The sequence below is a fragment of the Aquarana catesbeiana genome, linkage group LG09 (assembly GCF_042186555.1).
Source record: "Aquarana catesbeiana isolate 2022-GZ linkage group LG09, ASM4218655v1, whole genome shotgun sequence".
In the NCBI taxonomy this organism is placed as follows: Eukaryota; Metazoa; Chordata; class Amphibia; order Anura; family Ranidae; genus Aquarana; species Aquarana catesbeiana.
In genome coordinates this window covers 203,833,028-203,855,016 of record NC_133332.1, presented here as the reverse complement: position 1 = coordinate 203,855,016, position 21,989 = coordinate 203,833,028, and the positions used below count along the sequence as shown (strand labels likewise).

Genomic DNA, 21,989 nt, shown 5'->3' with positions numbered 1-21,989 from the left:
GGGGGGGACTGCAGGGCGGAACCAGCCCCTGGAGAACAGAACGCAGCCAGGACAGCGCTATATGCTGGTCTTTTTATACCTTGGAGGAGGACCCTGAAAACACCAGAGGAACTAAAAGACACAGCATGTCCTGCTAACTAGAAGAGGGTAAAAAAACATTACTCTGGCTGTGAGGACTAACAAGAGGCAGCATCACCCCCTGCTGAACAAATGCAAAGCTGCAATTCTCCTAGCAGCTGAGCACGTTGGAACTTGTAGTCCTTCTACAACTCCTAACTGCCTCTCTGGGTCCCTCCACAACTGCCCTTCTTCTTGCGGCCCATTCTTACCACTATTGCAGTAATGCACATGGATTGCTTTTGTTCTTTGCCATGTATTGTGAATGGCACCCCAAAACACATGTCCACTGCAGCAAAATGCATGGCATTCTGTGCAAAATTGTCATCTGCCCCAGATTCTTGTGTGATCAGGCACACTGGGGGTTATTTACGAAAGAAAAATCCACTTTGCACTACAAGTGCAAACTGCACTTGAAATTGCACTGAAAGTGCACTGGAAGTGAAGTCGCTGTAAATCTGAGGGAGGCATGCAAGGAAAATAAAAAACGGCATTTTAGCTTGCACATGATTGGATGATAAAATCATCAGAGCTTCCATTCATTTCAGATCTACCCCTCAGATTTACAGCGACTGCACTTCCAAGTGTACTTTCAGTGCAATTTCAAGTGCACTTTGCATTCCTAAATAATTTGCCTTTCCTAAATAACCCCCCCTGTGTTCTGGTAAGAAGGGCCCATTCATACCATTAGATTAGAAAATTCACACAAATTTTTCTTAAAGTACATAATGCGTTTTTAGCACACAGTGCACATGGTTTTTGTGCATTATCTTCCTACAGGCACATGGGAAACATGGATATGTGACTTGAAAAATGCCCCAATTAAAATAGTGTGCGTTTTAGTGCATTTTCAATGCCTTGCCATTAACTTTACCAAAAAGCACAAAAAAATGTAGTAAGCACAATTGTTCAAAAATGCAACATACTGCACTCTAACAAACTGCCCTGATGAAAAGAGCTTATAGATTGTAATGGTAGCTAGTTTCATTGTTCCTTTAGGGTACATGCACATGCTACTGATGTATGAACATCAGATTCCATGCATAAAATTCCTGCGTAAAAATGTGAAAATAGCTTGTATAATGAATACACGTATTCTTGCGTTTGCATATGCGCACATAAAAATTCTTCTAGCTTTCCTTGGGGTGTGTCATACATGTGTACGTGCATAAAATACACAGATTTTTCCTTTATTTTTTTTTGTACTGATTTTTACGCAGCACAAGCTTACGTGTCTGAGTGTATAGGTGCATTAAAAACAGTGGATTGCATTTAGATCAGTAAATAAAAGCCTTAATGTTCTGTGGTCCTACATTGTAAAGCACATAAAACACAATGATGTGAGTGGGCTCTGACAGATTCCTGTAAATGTGAATCTGTAAATTATTGTAATGTTGATAGCATATTGCAACCACTCACACATTTCTCTATATATTATAACTCCAGAAACCAGACAGAATGTGGCTGCTATGGACAGCGCCAGTCTGAAATATGTAGATTTATTTTCTATCTGTGATGATGGATAGATGTTCAGGTAATCGAGGCTTTAAACTGAAATACTACACAGGACCCTAGAAAGGGGTTGCCATCTGTTCAGGATTCACCCGGTCAGTCCTGGTTTTGAATCATGTGACCGGGTTTCAGTCCGCCTGAAACCCCGGACACATTATTCAGACTGGGCTGTGGCTCCAAAAGTAACCAAGATAGTCGCACACAAATCTGTTGCTGTCCCGGAGCTGCGGGCGACTGTCTGGGGGCAAGTTTGGCTCCACTGAAGGGTGGGGCGATGATGTCAGCAAGAGCAATTTGGACACACCCACCACCCACTGTTGGCCGCATTACTACTCTCCTTGGGGCATCCAAATATGTCCCATGTCTTTTATAATCCTATAGTCTTTACTGTGGGAAAAAAAATTGCCCTGTGCCGCTAAAGTTTTTGGGTTTGGCTTGAAGAAAAGGTGGCAACCCTAACCCTAGACCATCAGAGTATGGGGGAGAAGACGCTGCCAGGACTGGTCTAGCAGAGCAAAGGAGCAAAGGATCGGGTCAGTAAATCTACTTTTCCGTGCCCTGTAGACCTAAATGAGCAGCAAACCCCTGCAGTACGGGTGCTGCCTCTCTGCAACAGAGAATTGTAGTTTCCTGGAGTTTGGCTTTAAATCTGTTCTTGTATTATCTTCCCACAATTGAAAGAATACCAGAAATAAACCTGTTAGTGGTTGGTTCTGTTCCATGTGCTTTATAAACATTTGTAAATTCATCTTTCAGACATTAGGAGCTGGAGATGGGGAAGAGTTTCCATGACTTAAGGAGGACCTCCGCATTATGATAATGCTTATTTACAGTCCATTGTGGAGAGGTAACTATGGAAGCTTCAGATGAATTGTGATGTCACCCTGCTGGATATGCAGTTGTGTGCATAACGAAGAGTAACAAAGTTGCAAAGTGCAATGTTCTGCTTGTGTGACAGGACCGCACAGCACACAAATGAAAGACATACAAGCACAGGAAATGCTCTGCTAACTTTACACAAACTGTGTTTTTATTGTCATGTATCCTGCCAGCAGATTCAAACAACAGCTAAGGGCAGGTTATACTTTAAACATTGCTTTTCCAGAAAAGTCAGACGTAGCACAGAGAGCCCTGCTATGTGTTAACCAATCAACAGCCTCGTGACTTCGCAAGGAAACAAAGAAAATAAATAATCATTTGCACAGAACATTTGCACAATAAAATCCAATCTTGACTTTGCCAAATATAGAAATTCAAATCCAAACATAATTGTTAAAACTAATCCATCCACCTGTCTGTATGTACTCAAGAACCACAACAAAGCGAAGCGGACCACATGCACATCTCCAGCATTACTGACAGCAGCACAATAAAGAGGACCTGTCTTCTTGAATTCCACATTAGTCTAATCAGAGTTTACTGCACTGCGAAACTAAGCAACTTGGTAAACTGAAGTTTGGTAGCGATGGGTTACTTCACTGACCACATCCTTGTTATCCTCCCACTGCCACTGTAAAGAAACTACAATCTATGCATTTTAGGCAAGCCAAGGATCCACCAGGGCCACTAATCAACAGAATTTTCTGTATGTTCTATCAGTGACTCATAAAAGGACACAACTAATTATTGGTTAAAAGCAAAGTACATCAACAAATTTAACATCTGACCTCCCAACACTGTCCAGTAAACACAGCAAGTGTGCTGAAGTCACAAAGTTTACCCAGTTTACCCATTTAAGTTGTATGAAGTCACTTGGTGTGAGAGCATTAGCAATCTTTTCATAGTGCTTCTATGTCGGATGGATACTAGCAAATACTGTATTTGAGTTTGGTAGTAAGAAAGACTGGTGCAGAGGATGAATGTTATGATCTAAACCAGCCTTTTTCAACCAGGGTGCCATCAGGTCTCTTTAGGGGTGCCTTGGCAAAATGCCTAAAAATTGCCCAAAAATTGTATACAAGCCAGAGGCTTGATCAAGCATGCCCTTTTGTTACACATAGCCACGGGTTTTCATTGTGCACCATCACAACCTTCTAGCCACCAGCGTTCTAACAACGAATTATGTAATTGGTTGATAAGGAGGAAGTCGGGCTCTGCACAGCATCCTTGTTTGTCCCTCCCCTGCCTTTTTCCATCAGCACTGGGGTCTCATTAGCTGAGTGGGGAAGAGAAACTGAGAGAGAAGAATACTAATCAGTACCAGTGTGCAGTCAGGGGTGTTGCTAGGTGGCAAAAAGACCAGGGGCTTCAGCCCGAAGGTAAAGTTGATAACCCCTCCCACATTTTAAAGTAAGTCTTGCCCAAGCTCTACCCAATTCCCCCCCTCATCCCTGCCCAAAGCAGCAGGGCTGAAGCCTGTTCCAGCGCTATCCGGTGGGCCTCAGTGACCACACACTGAGTCTGAGCTGAGGGCTCACTTGAGCTGGCTGTGGCGTGTGGGCTGCTGCAGCCTGTCACTGTGCTGTCACGCGGGCGGCAGACCGCAGCACAGCAGATGTGGAGGGGAGGGCTTTAAAACAGAACTGGAAGCCGGAACTGGATGGAGGCCACACTAAAGCCGGTGTAACCCACCTCCCCTCAATAAATTATTAATTTGGTTTCTGTCATTCTCGTTCTGGGAACTGCCTGGTGAGTGAGCGGTGATGTGTACAAACTGCATAACTATAGCCCCAGGGCCGGACTGGGAATAAAAACCAGCCCTGGAAATAATTTCATACCAGCCCCATAGCATTATTATACCAGCCCAATATCATAACGTCATATTTTCTTGCTCATAAAAAGGGAAAACCATGCATTTTAAAGCATATTTGAAGAGTGTATTATACAGTATCTCACAAAAGTGAGTACACCCCTCACATTTTTGTAAATATTTTATTATATCTTTTCATGTGACAACACTGAAGAAATGACACTTTGCTACAATGTAAAGTAGTGAGTGTACAGCTTGTATAACAGTGTAAATTTGCTGCCCCCTCAAAATAACTCAACACACAGCCATTAATGTCTAAACCGCTGGCAAGAAAAGTGAGTACACCCCTAAGTGAAAATGTCCAAATTGGGCCCAATTAGCCATTTTCCCTCCCCGGTGTCATGTGACTTGTTAGTCTTACAAGGTCTCAGGTGTGAATGGAGAGCAGGTGTGTTAAATTTGGTGTGATCGCTCTCACTCTCTCATACTGGTCACTGGAAGTTCAACACGGCACCTCATGGCAAAGAACTCTCTGAGGATCTGAAAAAAATGTGTTGATCTACATAAAGATGGCCTAGGCTATAAGAAGATTGCAAAGACCCTGAAACTGAGCTGCAGCACGATGGCCAAGACCATACAGCGGTTTAAGGACAGGTTCCACTCAGAACAGGCCTCGCCATAGTCGACCAAAGAAGTTGGGTGCACGTGCTCAGCGTCATATCCAGAGGTTGTCTTTGGGAAATGGATGTATAAGTGCTGCCAGCATTGCTGCAGAAGTTGAAGGGGTGGGAGGGGGTCAGCCTGTCAGTGCTCAGACCATACGCCACACGCTGCATCAAATTGGTCTGCATGGCTGTCGTCCCAGAAGGAGGCCTCTTCTAAAGATGATGCACAAGAAAGCCCACAAACAGTTTGCTGAAGACAAGCAGACTAAGGACATGTACTGGAACCATGTCCTGTGGTCTGATGAGACCAAGATAAACTGATTTGGTTCAGATGGTGTCAAGCATGCGTGGTAGCAACCAGGTGAGGAGTACAAAGACAAGTGTGTCTTGCCTACAGTCAAGCATGGTGGTGGGAGTGTCATGGTCTGGGGCTGCATGAGTGCTTCTGGCCCTGGGGAGCTACAGGTCATTGAGTGAACCATGAATGTCAACATGTACTGTGACATACTGAAGCAGGGCATGATCTCCTCCCTTCAGGGACTGGGCCGCAGGGCAGCATTCCAACATGATAACAACCCCAAATACACCTTCAAGAGGACCACTGCCTTGCTAAAGAAGCTGAGGGTAAAGGTGATGGACTGGCCAAGCATGTCTCCAGACCTAACCCCTATTAAGCATTTGTGGGGCATCCTCAAACAGAAGATGGAGGAGCGCAAGGACTCTAACATCCACCAGCTCCGTGATGTCGTCATGGAGGAGTGGAAACCTGTGAAGCTCTGGTGAACTCCATACCCAAGTGAGTTAAGGCAGTGCTGGAAAATAATGGTGGTGACACAAAATATTGACACTTTGGGCCCAATTTGGACATTTTCACTTAGGGGTGTACTCACTTTTGTTGCCAGCGGTTTAGACATTAATGGCTGTGTGTTGAGTTATTTTGAGGGGACAGCAAATTTACACTGTTATACAAGCTGTACACTCACTACTTTACATTGTAGCAAAGTGTCATTTCTTCAGTGTTGTCACATGAAAAGATATAATAAAACATTTACAAAAATGTGAGGGGTGAACTCACTTTTGTCAGATACTGTATATAGATAAGACAGATATGAAACCACATAGGGCTATATTATATAATAATTAATATATATATGAGCAAGTTCTGGTTAAAAGTGAAGCAATCATCAAGGGGGACCTCAGGATCCTTGGGTAGGGGGGATTCTGGTGACCAGAGAGCACCTTCTGCAGAAAGAATAGACTAAGGTAAGGGGTGTTTACTAATATAAGGGGGAAACCTTTATATCCATGCTCCCTTCCATTATTGTATTCACCTCCCCCATTACATCACCCCCCCCTCCCCCCAAGACTGGCCTGGCGGCGCTGTCACTGACCTCCTCTTAGATGCACCATGCAGGGCTCAGTCAGACGGCTCCAGGTTGGTGGCTCTGGTTTTATCCTATAGTCTCCTCTCCACAGTCCACACACATCAGACTTCTCCCATGACCCCCATCCCGGCGGCACTCCCACTCTTGACTCCTCTCCAGACTCCCCCTCAGAGACTGCAGACATGATAAAAGAAAAGAGATTGTCAGGAGGTTGCGGGCATGATAAAAGAGATGGTTAGAGGCTGCAGACACGATACAGGAGATGGTCACAGACTGTAGACATGATACAGGAGATGGTCAGAGACTGCAGACATGATACAAGAGATCAATGCAGTCTCACCAGTGCCCATCAAATGCAGCCTCATCAGTGCCCATCAAATGCAGCCTACCAGTGCCCATCAATGCAGCCTCATCAGTGCCCATCAAAAGCAGTCTACCAGTGCCCACTAAATGCAGCCTAAAAGTGCCCATCAATACAGCCTACCACTGCATCAATACATCAATGCAGTCTACCAGTGCCCAACAATGGAGCCTAACAGTGCCAGGATGGATCACACACAGAGCGCCGATCTCCCACTGTTTTACAGTCAGAGCTTGGATTTGAATATCCCAGTGGCCAATGTAACAAAGTCCCGCCTCCTAGACCGACTCCTATGATACACGTCACACTGATTTAATATTGGATCAGTGTTCCATCTATGACAGGAGCCGGTCTAGGAGGCGGGACTTTGTTACATCGACCGCCGAACATTTCAGACCTTAGCTTCGTGACACAGCGGGAGATTCCCACTGTGTGTAGGATGTAAAACGAGGAGAGGAGGAGGGAGGGGAGGACTCTGGCACTTGAGCTTCGGCGTCCGGGCCGCCCAGGATCGACCCCGCTGCAGCCATAGCCAGGCCTAGAACAACTACACTTGCAGCGCACAGTATATTTGCCTTTAGTAAATCAACCTCAATGAGCATCTGTGATTGGGTCCATAGTCTGACTAAATGCAGAATGTTCACATTGTAGTGGAGTGTGCCTTTAAAGCCAAATTCCAAGTAAAGAATAAGAAACCACCAATGTATCCAATTACATATTTTAAAAAAATAAATACATTGTATTTAAAATGTAAATAATGCAGATAACTGAATCTTTCTTCATTTCAACCTCTTGTCATCCCTTGTACAACATCACTCAGACTGGAAGAGAGAGGGTCTGTGATGGGGGCATTCAGGTGTGCTGCAATCACATTTGCTGATAATGAAGAAAGCAGAGAGGTGACCTCATCACTGTTCCTTCACTTTCCATTTACAAGCTGTAGGCAGGAAAGTCGCCTAGCTGTGTTGCTTAAGGCTCCTTTCACAAGAGAGATCCAATTGGGTCTGGCTGTACTTTTTCAGCCGGACCTGTAAGATCATCCAATCTCTGTTGGTTTACACCTGGCTATCTCAGGGTCCGATCCAGCAAAAAACAAAACAAAAAAAATGGATAGCCAGATCTCAGGTGTGATATGGTCTAGGGACTATGGGATTTGTAGTGTGCATAGAGCAGTCAGTTGTGAACTGACAGACAATCCATTTCTTTCTGACTGCCCATAGAGCACAGCAGCCTGTCATCCGCCTGCACTGCTCAGCTCCGCAGGGGATCAGCGGGTGGATCCCGTGCGGAGCAAAAAACGCTCGGGCCCCTGTGAAAGGGGCCTAACTGCAGCAGAGAGAAAAAAAGGTTGGCTTTGCTGTCTAGCAAGACTGTGCAAATCTCAGGACTGGATGGACAAAGATATAATCTTTTGACAGGACAACTTCCATGTATGTATCAGTTTGCCTGGAGTTTAGCTTTAAAGTGACACTAAACTATATCCTTACCGCAGAGTCCGTCGTCACCCGATCCGATACACAGACGGATGGAAAAGTAGGTTTTTCCTCCATCGCACTTTTTCGGATCGGAGCAGTTCGGACGTCAGCAGACATGTCACCACTGACATCCGATGCTCCATAGAGGTGTGTGTGTGTGTGTGTGTATCTTGGATCGCATGGGTGTGAACACCCATGTGATCCGATTCCAGTGCAGGGAAAAACAAGTCCCTGCACCTTTTTCGTGCAAATTCAATGCGAGTTCAGCCATACAACTGATATGCTGAATTCGCATTGAACAGGAATCGCATGTGATCGGCACAGCAATGCAGTGTGAATAACCTGCAATGTCTGTGTTCGCAATAGTGTGAACCCAGGCTTAAACCCAAAGCCAAAAATGTAATATATCACCAATCATTAGATGTGGTGGCTGCATTAGTCTTTTTTATTACGCTTTTTCCCTCTGTTTTCACCTGGTGTTCTGGCCAGCAACACACCTCCTATATTAGAGTGCCTACACTCTAGATGAAGAAGCGACAGAGACACCTTTGGACAGCAGCATTGTCAGTCTGGGGGGAGAGGAGTGTTAGATGTACTAGCAGATTTAGATACACTAACACATTGAAGACACACTGCGGCTCACACTTTACAATCAGTTACAGCAATACTTTTGTTTCTTTTAGGATAAAGGTTTTAATAAATAAATAAAAGCTGACCATTGTAAGCACCCGTCAGTGGTAAATGGTTTGTCTCATGCCTGTTAACTCATCTACAGGACAGCTCGTTCTTTTGAAAAACAACAGACTTACTGACAGGATCTCTAATTGAGAGTAGAAGAAAGAAAAGTCTAATTAAAAAAACGAATGCAGCCATCACATCTAAGAATTGGTAAGCTGCAATATAATAAAATGTTTGCTTTTGGGTTTAACACCGCTTTCAAAATCACAGTATTGCTCTTCAGTTCTCATCTTATAGAATGCAGCAAGGTAGAAATGTTCAGTGCAGCAAGACCAACACATGGAGTGCACTAAGACAGAGATGTGGAATATAATAAGACAGAGGCAAGAGGTTTACTAAGACAGAAATATCTTCAGCAAGATAGAGGTATGGAGTGCCCTGAACCTCTCAGTTATTTCTTACTCTGAATCATTTCTGAATAAATTGTCAGACTGCCTTATTGATAAATCCTGCACAATAGAAATGCCACTTACAGAACAACTCAGGTCAGAACATTAAAGTGCAGGACAGAGAGTGGGTAGGTACAAGGCTGGAACCCTTCAGATGACAAATCCTCTGGCTTCTTTAGACACAGAATGTAAACATTCCTGTATGACATCACTGATCAATACACTTCAACAGCACTTCTAACAAGAACACCAATACTCTGACCTGGTACTGGTTGTGAGATGATCAAGATGTCATTATTACAGTGGTAATCAATAGATACAATGTGATTTGTAATGTAAGCACACACTATTGCTTCATGAACCAGTCACATTGCTCTTAGCACTAAATAAGCTGACACTCTAATATCCCACTTCAGTCACAAACTATTGTATTATTAGAACTCTGACATATTCCACAGCGCTGTACACTGAACATTCACACATGCCTCTATTTCAGTGGAGCTTACACACTAATGTCCTGAACACAGTTCATTATTATTTTTATTACAATAACATATTTATACCGCTCTTATTTATTATTACCACTGCATATTTTGCATTGCTGTAGAGAAGAGAAGTGTACAGAGAAGTGTAAGCCATTCATATCAGTCACTGCACCATAGAAGCTTACACTCTAATGTGCCCACCGCAGGCACACAGATATATAATATATATAGTGTGTGTGTGTGTGTGTGTGTGTGTGTGTGTCATATTCCAGCTTTGCACAGAGAATATCCATTCGTATCAGTCATTGAGGCAGAGGAGCTTACACTCTAATGAACCCCACAGTCATTAATATACATGTACAGAAGTCTGATATATTCTACAGAGAACAGTCCCACACTATTATTGTTATCCATTTAAAAAGCTTTGACATATTCCACAGTGCTGTACAGTGTACCAGTCACAATAATCTCTGCACCAGAGGAGCTTACACTCTAATGCCCCCTAGAGATGCACTTTAGCTGCTGTCTGTCAGTCTCTGGGTGTGCGGCTTTTCTTTCTGTTCTTTCACATCCCCTAGATTTTTATAAGATCAGATTTTTGAAAAAAGGCTGCATGCATGGGATAAATGTTTCATTGTTTCTTAGCCTGAGGGTGTGTTTAGGTTGAAGTAGGCTTGTGTTTTGCATAATTTAGTGGTTTACAAATAATAAAATTATGTTTCTTTGTATAGAATTCTATTTATGTTATTTTTGGGGAAAAAAAACGTTTTCGTTAGGGGTATTTGAGGATGTAAACGTGTTTGTTTTTGTATATATTCTTTTTTTTTTTTTTATATGTAAATATGTTTTTAATAACAAGCTGTATGTTTGCAAGTCTTTAAATAAACAAATTATTACACTCTCATGCCCCCCACTATATGACCAGACAGAGATTGCTCCTTAATCAGGGTGTATGGGGTCTCTTAGCACAACTGCAGACAGCAGAGTTCTCATGAGGAAAAGTCTACTAGCCAAGTAGGAATATTTTAACCCAGTGTTTATTGTTCTTGTATGATAGGAGTGGATGTGGGTGTCATTTGTATGGAACATTGCAATACCCTGAGATGCTGCATATAGATTGGAAGTCAGATACATAGTGAGTAATGACACTGAATCCTACAGACGGGTTTGTCAGACATTGTCTCAGAATCGTTCCAGCTGCTGAAGCTTGAGAACGCAAATCATTTGGAATCATTTAATACTTGGAAAGCAATTAAGCCTTGTGAAATAAACAGTTATTAGTCTCTGTTGTAAGGCAAGTTTCTGCAGGGCACGGCGGCAATATTAACCCCCTCCCTGCCTACTACACAGCTCACAATATTCTGCATGCTACTGATAGCAACCATTACTAAAGAGCTCTAAGAAGGATGGCGCAGAGCTCGTCTTCTATCTTTATGCGTTTGTGGATTTATTTTACGATTTACAGCACTGATAACATTCCATTGCGGAGTTCTTTTATTAAAAGAATACAATAAAATAAAAGAATAAAAGAAACAATTGTGACAATTTCCTTATGAATTTATCCAAAGTGATGAGCAGATACATTGCCCGAGTGACTGCTATAGAGGGAGAGGGGTATACAGAAGAGAACAAAATAGAATTAGGATTCTATTCCTGTCCCTCAGTCTGGCAGTATATAAGGATACATCCCGGTGACGATAACATTTGGAATGGGTGTCCAGGCTGGAATGTCGGCGGAATGGCTGGGATGGAATATCAGCAGTTTGGGCCTTTTTTTCTTCCAATCTCAAGTACTGAAGCAGTTAACCTAAGGACAGTCTCGCTTCCGACATTCTAGGGCGTAGCGGCCTCTGGACAGCCAAAAACAGCCATAAAAGCATAGAAAAGATTGTGCAATGTGAATATAAAAACACGGATCAGAGCTGGAGGAGTAAACAGGGAAGCAGCATAGCAACAGAAACATGCCGCCACAGTTTATCAACAATAGCAAACGACAATGGAGGCACAGCTAAAAGAACGCATGTTGGTACCCCTACAAACACACCTCCGCATGGTACCACAATGAATCTGACTGGTGTGAATGAGTCCTAAAGGCCTCAGGAGGTTATCTGATCAACAAGAAAGGAAAGTGAAGGGAAATCTAACAAGCGGGGACATAGTCAGCATTAAAACATGGCAGAGGGTCTAACCCTTTCCATCACCCAAAACTAAATTGATCAGTCACCAAGACAAATACAGAGGGCAAATGAGACGGCAACAACAAAAGCAAAACATCCATCTTGCACGTTCACCTTTCACTCCTAGGGTACACAGCCAATGGGGCACCATGGAAAACCATAAATGAAAATGGCTAGTAACAAAACACTGATGTTTCAGAGACACAGATGTTCCCTTTAACAAGGTGACAGATGTTGGCATTTTACATACGTTACCTTTTGCTACTAAGATTTTAGTACAAATCTATCTGAGGCCTACCACTTAAAGGGAAGATGCCCGCCATCATTGGAGCGTCAGAGCGATCTTTCTGCATCGCCACCTACCGTGTGAGTACCGCGTGGGGGGGGTTTGTCTGATTGCCACCCCCACCCCCCAGGTTGGAGCACCAACCGCCACTGGTACAAATTCATAAGCAGTAAAACAGGCCCTCAGTGATGGCGGCAGCCACTGAGGTTGAATTGATCTCTACCTTCACTACGAGCAAGCTCACAACACCGCTTACACAGAAAAGGGGGGAAATGCACTGCGTGATGGAAATTTCGTTTTGGTTCCTGCTTCAGAGCTGCTCAGCTTTGACCTGCTGTGCATAGAGGGATGGCCATACACAGCTCCTCATATTTTGAATTCTTCCACGTGTGTGTAACTGTCAGAGGGATGTAGACTCAGTGAAAGCAATTGGTTCTGTAAATGTGGGATTATGTGTCAAGTTTACATGAAAATCCAGAATTCTACCTGCAATATAAAAAGAAATTGTGCGCATGGGCCTCTTTGTTGCAGTTTGCAGTAAAGAGTTAAAACCACTCAAAATTCAATCCAGAAAATAAGAGCAGCCCCCCTGCGTCACTCCGCTTTCGCTGTGGCGGTTAAAAATTCATTAATGACAGCAGATTAGTATTATGTCTCTGCTTTAATTAAAGTGGCCCGCGGAAGAGCATTTTAAACAGGCATGTCATTTTCTAAATGACACTGCTACATTACAAAGAGGACGACATGCACGCAACATGACACAGTCTCCTTTCTCTTACGGCGATGACAGCCGGACCGCACTGTTCAATATTTAATTCGCTACCATGAAATATTCAGCCGCTCAGAAGAGGGAGATTCTGTTTCTGTAGAGTGACGGGTACCCGTGCTTGGATTGGAATGAGAGGGATTTGGTTGCCGGTCGGTCGGAAAAGTTTGGCCTTTGCTAGGTCAACCTTTAATTTTCATATGGATCCAATTTTTTACTCTGTATACGTAGCAAGAAGGGAGCAGAAAGGCGCACGCTGCCATCCCGACGCCATTTTCACCCACCCAGCTACAATTTCGGCTTTCCTGTTTTTGATCTGAATGTCATTTCTTGCAATGCCTGTAAACATAACAAAAACTTTTTCCCAGCAAGATTAAAACTTCTGCCGTGACTATGTGGTCACCACTTCCTTACAGGTCACATTATGAGCCTGTATACTGTGGTGTACTGTGCATGGTACACTACTGCTTATAGGCTGTATATAGTCCTTAAAAAAAAAACTTAATGAGCCCTACCAAAGAGCTTCTCTTACTTGCTATCTTTCGGTCCAATGAATATATTTTTGAAAGCCTATTGTTATAAATGTTTAATAGGTGAAAGAATATACCTAATGATCATATGAGAAATTCAGAGCTGTCCTCTGTTCCTGTGTTATATCAAGGAGTCTATGTAGCCTTCCTAGAGTTTATCTTGGACTACAGAATAATTATTGTCCAAGTTGCCAAAGATGAGATTTGGCCTTAGGCCGGCCATAGATGGTTCGAAACTTGGCCAATTCAGCAGAAACCGGCCGAGATTCGAACCCTGTGTGGGCAGGCAGAATGTAACCAGTTGATCAAATCACTCAACTTGGGTAAAACCAGCTTGCCGGATTCACTTGTGATTATTATCGGCTACTATAGCCGCTAGCAATAATCACTATCTTCTCCTGGAGGGGATGGCTTCTGCCGCCCCCGCCACGAGCAGAAAATTGCTCGGCAGGAGGAATTCCCCTGTCAGCACTGTTTGTGTTGATGGGAGGAATCATGCAAATTTCTTTCCTGCAACCCATGGTTGCAGGAAAGAAATTTGCACCGTCTATGGCCTGCCTTAGAGAGAAGATTATTTTAATCACTTTTCACTACATTCAGGACTAAGGCCAGCCAGCCATAGGTGGAGAAAACTCGTACTTGCGGAAAATACATTTGCGAGATTCCCACATCAATACAGACAGTGTTGACAGGGGAATCTCTCCCGCCGAGCCATTGTGTTCTTCCAGCAGGGGAAGCCTTCCCCTCCGGGAGAAGACCGTGTACTAGCGGCTATAATAGCCACTTGCAATATTTACATGTAAAATCCAGCTGCCTGGCTGGTTGTATCTAAGCTGATCGATTGATCAACTTGGGTACATTCATCCTGCCCATACATGGTTCGACTCTCGGCCGATTCCTACTGAACCAGCCGAGATTTGCACCGTCTATGGCTGGCTTAAGCAAAATGTTTTCCCTTTAAATACACTTTACATTTCTGCACCTGTATCCTGATAAAGACAGGTTAAAACAAAAAAAACGTTTTTGTACAATAAAATGCTTTTACCAAAAAGTATGGGGGTTATTTTGGACTCTCCATATAAATAGCGATTCGTCTTCTTGAAATGCTATCATGAAAGGGTGGAAAGATCCTGTTTCAGGAGTACAGTTGGGAATCATGGGCCAACATTCAGTAGCAGCGGTTGATAGGGGTATATGCCCGGTGTGTCACGAAGCATCGGCATGACAGTATAGAAAAGGGGGGGGGGGGGGATGTCACATCATTATTCAGCCAAGACTGGCCAACCATGAATGATGGTCTTGTATTTTTCACAGGGGCCTGGGAACGTCTCAGAGACAGACAGGACCCGAGAATAAAACCCATTTCAGAAAGCCCGGAGAGATTTATGACTCGTACGTGTCTGTCTCTCATGAAAAATGTTGGCCGCCATTTCATCAAGAACAAAAGTGCGCCCGGACATATATCACAGAGAAGAGCGGTCATCCTCCAGTCTCTGGATGTATGCGCCTGAGACTGGCCGCTCACTGGCTCCATCACCAGGCATTAGTCAGAAGTGGAAATTCTATAGGAGACAAAAATAAAGAAACTTGAGATTATTATTATAGGCATTTATAAAGCGCCGTCAATATATACAGTGCTTCTACATACTGTACACTCACATCAGTACCTGCCCTAGAGAAGCTCACAATCTATGGTCCCTATCTCACATGCACAAACTAAGGCCAATTTAGACGAGAGCCAATTAACCTACCAGCACATCTTTGAAGTGTGGAAGAAAACCCAATTCTAGCACAGGGAGAACATCCAAACACCATGCAGACAATGTATTGTTCAGGATGCAAACTCAGGACCCCAATTGCTACTGTGCTGCTTTATGTTTACATACATTTAAATGTTATTTTGAAAGGTTTGTGTGGTACTATAGAAAAAAAGCCTTATACACAGCAAGTAAACACTCATCGGGAGCCTTGGCATGCAAGCGTCATTCTGTGCCACCCACAGTGCAATCATCTCAGGAGTGGAGTTTCTAGCTATGATGGACAAGTTAACCATCTCATTGCTAGGAACAAAACAGTTTTGCATAAAACTGTGATTGGATCACCTGAAGAAATGTATTATTATAAAACTTCTGACCCCCCCACAAGCCATTGTTTGATGATAGGTGAAGACAGACAAAGCTACTTAATGAAACCCATATACAGGAAATATCTTACTACCTGGGTTGAACCAGGGCAATGCTAAGGATTACTGAAGCCATACATGTATTAAGTGGCTATTTAGAGACATCTGGGTTAAACTTGGGATTGACAGAAGAGGCGTTTAAAGGTTAATCTGGGGATAGGCTGAGGCCAGGAGACCTAATCTGGTAAGATTTGGTTATTGGCTGGGACAGATAAAAGGATGGAAAGAAAGAATTAGAACCACAAAGCAAGATGTGGCCAAGTTTTATAAGAAATTAACAAAAAAAAAAAAAAGTGTCAGCAGGAAAGGACAGTTGTAGGTCTGAAGCTGAAATAGCTATGATAAAGAACTTTAAGAATCCATCATTAAAAATATGCTGATTTTTAACGGGTTGTGGCCAACGAGGTGTAAGCTGTCTTGTGGACTTATCTCTTTTATTCCCAACTTATATTTTTATTGCGTGCTGGAACTACAACTATTGCTATACTCCCAGCTCTCTGACAAGAGAGATGTGCTCTGTTACACTGCACAGCAGCCGCTCTGCACACCCCCCGTCTATTCACAGAATACTTTGTATTTTAGGAATGGGTTCACATACTGCAATACAAAGCCTTCCATGACTGCGAAAGCGGAGAGTAGGGGTGTGCAGAGGGGCTGCAAAAGACTGCATCTGCAAGATCAGAGACCTAAAAGGTCCAGTGGTAGTATAGCAATGGCTGTACTCCCAGTGTGCAGTAAAAATGTAAACAGTAAATAAAAGAGAGATGTCCACAAGGTGAGCTACACCTCTTTGGATCCCTTATAAGCTACCACTTTTTTAAATATTCCACAATAAATTGAGTTCCACTTGAAAGTTACATAGTTGGGTTAAAAAATTGAAACAAAAATGTAAAAATAAGCAATTTAGGCAAATGTACCAAACTAACAAATAAAAAAAAAACTAAAGTGGGAGCCCATCCCCCCAAAATAGAAAAGACACTGTGACTTTTAAGAAACAACAAAAAATAAATAAACTCTACAACTTGCACACATGCAGAAGGGAGAATCGTGTACCTTGTGTGTAACTACTTCTTTGTACATCTTAGCTCTAAAAATATAAAGTATCAAATGTTTTGCAGACGGCTGATGAAAGTGAAAGCCATATGAAGACATAAGATGCTGGTCTGGGCGGTTTTCTTGAACATGTCAATCAGCTCCATTTAGCCTTTTAAATATGTCACGGTGGTTGGCTCAGTTTTGGCCTGGGAAGGACAGGCTGTGTAAATCATGACATTGGCTCTTTCATTGCGAGATGCTCTGTTCCACTACGGGAGACGGGCAGGAAAGAGACCAACGCAGAGGGAGAATGGCAGATACGTCCCCTGATCCTGTTTTCACCAACACAATCCTCAGACGGCAAAATTTACGGCGCATTGTGGCAAATTGACAACTCTGAAATGCCTCTGGCCAATCACATTATCCGACCGAGGCGGTTTATGCTCGCTCCTTTCTGGGCCGCTGGAAGATAAAAAAGGAAAGCGAGAAAGAAGGGAGACAATGCTCTTTATGAAAGTGTCTATATATCCGCCATAAAACTTTAATCTTCTCTCCAGGGTGACATTTCCCAGAAAAAAGATGACCGCCGTGAAGGCGACCTCTCTGAAAACCCAGCCAATGTGGTGGAATAAGGAAGTGCCGTCTCATCTCTCGTACGAAGCTAACAAAATTTATGAAAACTAAACAGTCAGTTATATATTTCAGTAGTCATTTCTTTGAAAAGTGATTTCTTTGCCCATGCCAGTTTTGATATTATAAATGCAGAAAAAACATTTTTTTTTCTTTTTTTAGGAGCTGAAATTTGTAATATAATCCCCCTGCTTTGTGAGATTAACTTTACTAAAAAAAAAAAAAACAACTCCTTCTCTGAAACTGCAATTATTTGTCAATAACCCTGCATTCTAACTGAAGGTCTCCCTCAGTGATTGAAACATGAGACTGTCAGAGACACAGCTGTCTGCAGGAATTTGTGACACACACTCCGGCTCCCATTTCAGCCTCCACTACAATTTTCGACCCTTGCATGGGCAGGCTGATTAGAGATTTGTGACATTGTGCAGGGGATAAAACAAATAAAGATGGTTACACCTAGTAAATTTTTGTGTATAATAATATATTAATATATATATATATATATATATATATATATATATATATATACACATACATATATATATACATATACACATACACGTTAGGCAACTACTAGTACGAATATAAACATAACACAAACCAGGCTTGTTTATTGCATTGTAAAATAAATGGGGCAGGGTGGCCTATGGGGGTTATTATATATAGAGGCAATTTACAGGAGCGTATATCTACAGGGACACTTCCTGTTGTAATACAGAGAGCAGCAGGTGTCAATTTCGTATGAACTGCATCTGGTCAGTTAGTTAGTTACGGATAATTACAGACATCCATTTATAGGTTATTAGTTTGTTGTATCCTGTTCTAATAGCAGGTGACATACAACAGCTAAACCTTCCAGAGCAAAAGTAAAAAAGCAGCTTCACCAAAACAGGATAAAAGTAGATCGAGAGACACTCAAATACCAACAATGAAAAAAAAGAACAAATCATACATATTTACCATACCTGGTGTCACTTACTGATATACACCGGGTATAGAATATAAATCACCCCCTTTAAAATAATCACATTGTGTTGCTTTGCAGCCTGAAATGAAGACAGACACATTTTTTGTTTTATCCAGTGGTTTATGCAACTTATAACATCCAAGTGAAAGATATAACACCAACACGTCAGAAAAAAAAATAAAAATTAAAAACAATTACTGAGTTGGAAAAAGGATCACCCCCCTTGTGTCAGTATTTTGTTGACCCACCTTTTTCTTTAATTACAGTCTAATGCCCCGTACACACGATCGGACTCTCCGACAACAAAACCGTGGATTTTTGTTCAAAGGTTGTTGGCTCCAACTTGTCTTGCATACACACGGTCACACAAATGTTGGCCAACAATTATGAACGTGGGGACATGGTGACGTACAAGATGTATGACGAGCCGAGAAAAAGGAAGTTCAATAGCCAGTGCAACTCCTTCTGCTTGATTCCGAGCATGTGTGAACTTTTGTGCGATGGACTTGTGTACACACGATCGGAAATTCCAACAACAAATATTCGATGGAGCATACACACGGTCGGACTTTCCGCCAACAAGCTCACATCCAACATTTGCTGTTGGAAAATCTGATTGTGTGTAAGTGGCATTAGTCTGTTGGGATATGTCTCTACTAACTTTGCACATCTAGACTTTGCAATATTTGCCCACTCTTCTTTGCAGAACTGCTCAAGTTCAGTTAAATTTAATGGTGACTGTTTGTGGACTTCAGTCTTCAAGTCATTCCACAGATTTTCAATGGGGTTTAAGTCTGGGCTCTGACTAGGCCATGCAAGGACATTCACCTTCACCTGAACTTGAGCAGTTCGGCAAAAAAGAATGGGCAAATATTACATAGTTACATAGTAGGTGAGGTTGAAAAAAAAGACACAAGTCCATCAAGTCCAACCTATGTGCGTGTGTGTCAGTATTACATTGTATGTCCCTGTATGTTGTGGTCGTTCAGGTGCTTATCTAATACTTTTTTGAAATTATCGATGCCCCCCCCCCGCTGAAACCACTGCCTGTGGAAGAGAATTCCACATCCTAAATGCTTTTACAGTAAAGAACTCTCTATGCAGTTTAATGTTAATCCTCTTTTCTTCTAATTTTAGTGAATGGCAGCGTGTCTTATGAAATTACGTTTTGCAGAAAGGGAATTTATGGGACCAGGGACGCTGACCTGATCGGTAGGACAACAGAAGTACCTGTTCTCCTTCAGAATAAACACAGTGTCAGCAGCGTGCCCCTTTTATTTAAAAAGGCAAAAAACACAAAAACTTTAAGGCCCCTTTCACACATGCTGGCCGTTTGTCCGTTTTTCATCCATCCGTTGACGGATCAAAAACGGATGTCAATGCATTGCTATGGAAAAACGGATGTAAATGGATGATCATCCATTTACATCCGCAATCATCCGTTTTTTTTAAACTGATCAAAGCTCTATTTTTCTTCAGTTAAAAAAAAAAGCGTTTTTTTTTTTTTTTTGTGCACTGGTAGTAAATGTAAAAAAACTGATAAAAAAACTGATAAAAAACTGATAAAAAAACTGATGAGCACAAATGAAAACCTGATGAATACTCATTCATTTTGATGTGACTGAAGTGATGAAATGAACGGTTCGCATGCCTGAAAGGGGCCTAAAGGAACTATCCTCCTCAAAATAGAGGAAAAAAAAAAACTACAAATTTTTAAAAAGGAACCAGGATTTGAACAATGTGTTAACAGACAAAAACGGTGCATCTCTTTAAGTCCCTACTGCAGCAGATCCCAGGAGTTGGGTAGATCTGTGCTGTCACTAGGAAGCGTTCCCTACAACCTTGCCATTCTACCCTGCGGCCCTGCGCCAGATGCAATGTCACACTTTTGCTTTTCACAACTAATAAGGATTCACAACACGAAAAATGTCAGCGGCCCGGAGGGCGTTCAAGAAGGCAGGGGTTCTAAATACCAGGACGCTTAACCCCATCACGTTGTATTGGGTCACCTCTGCTGACATGGTAACACCCACCATCGCCTTGCTGGAAGGATGAAATGCACAATTGCTAAGAGAAGAGAGAGACGCGCACACAACCAAAATTCCCATATCAGAACTAAACTACTGCTCTTGTCAGTAATAATTACTATTATCTGGGATAATTAAATTGTTACTGCAATGTAATCCTCCATTAAACGCCATAACAGGGGGTGCAGATGAGAAGATTCTGTGACCTTTATGACAAAAATGATTGCGTCGTTTACAGGGATGCTCGCCCACTGGGCGTCTTTTCTTGTAAAAATGGGGCTTGAGCATCAATGTAAAGCCTAGATGGGTGCAGAGCTGTTTCTCAGCTAGTGGTAAGTGTACCTTCAGGCTTCCTTACGCATTGAATCCTCCAACGGCAAGATCCTCCTGCTAAAATTGCAGATACTTTCCTGTCCACCTCAGACTTTAAGTGTTCCCACCTACCTTTGTATGTTCCAGCTCCTCCTATTTCATTGTCCAAAATCTAAAATGAATTAACCAGCAGGGATGGTGGGAACCCCTCATAATGGGCACAGCAGTGGTGCAGACCAGAGATCTCATTCACAGAGTACATGAGGAACATAAGAAACTGTCTGAAGCTTTAGGCTCCATGTGCACTAACTTTTCTTTTAAGCTAAAAAAAACGCTGGATAAAAAACGCTGGTAATAAGCTTTTTGTAGTGGCGCTTTAGGATCGTTAGCGCTTTATTAGCATTTTTGCAGTTCCTTTAAAAAAAAACGGGGGAAAAAACACTATTAGTAGCGTTTTGCAGCATTTCTGCTTGAAAGAAACTCTACAAAAACATTTTTTTTCCTGCTTTTCCTAGACGCTGAAGCACAAAAAACACCAATAACCTTAAGTATTGTGCATGGACACAAAGGATAACACTATTTAGCTTCTATGAACAAATGCTAATAAAAAGCTTCTAGGACTTCAAAAAAACACTAGTGTACATGGAGTCTTAGAGCCCATGCACACTGCAGCTTCAACAAAAAAAAAAAAAGGTGCTTTTACAGGCATTTGAGCTCATTTCTCTGCCTAAGGCCTCTTGCACACTGCAACTGGAAATAGCTCAGTATAGCTTTTTTTTACTGAGCTAAAATACATCCCATTTATTGCAATGTGCCTATGCACACAGGTGTGTAAACAAGCGCTATGCATCTTTCAGTAAACAGAAAAAAAATTGAAAGATCGCCATTTTTTGGTCAGTAATTTAAGCCTCATGTGCGCACATGTCCATTCGCATATTATAAAGAACAAGAACGCGAGAATGAATTCGAATGAAAATGCGCGATATAGCTTCTTTTTTTTTTCCACATACCCTCCCCTCTGCTAAGTCTTCCATTTTTTTCTTGAGCCTTTTTGCGCTTTTTCACACTTTGCCATGCGTTTTTTGGGTGCTTAGGCATCTTTTCTGCTCCAAAGCTCCTCTCAAAAATGCAAGTTTGGTGGGTTTTTTTCTGCCTGTAAGCTCATATGCCTAGAAACTCCTGAAAAAGCCACAGTGCATGGACACATTGGCAAACATGGAGGGGAGTTTCCAGGCAGAAAAAAATGAGAGCTCAAAAA

The 21,989-nt window shown here is 42.4% G+C and overlaps 1 protein-coding gene across 3 annotated transcripts in view; it reads right to left on the bottom strand.

Annotated features, from left to right (window-relative positions):
• The window catches only part of RXRA (retinoid X receptor alpha), a 310,855-nt gene that overhangs the window by 206,979 nt on the left and 81,887 nt on the right, over positions 1-21,989 (bottom strand). For 2 of the 3 annotated variants that reach the window (XM_073599591.1, XM_073599592.1), the window contains exon 2: positions 6,375-6,542. The exons of the other annotated variant lie outside the window; for it this stretch is intronic. In XM_073599591.1, the coding sequence (XP_073455692.1) occupies positions 6,375-6,542 (168 nt within the window). The remainder of the gene's footprint in view (positions 1-6,374; positions 6,543-21,989) is intronic. 3 annotated transcript variants of the gene reach the window in all.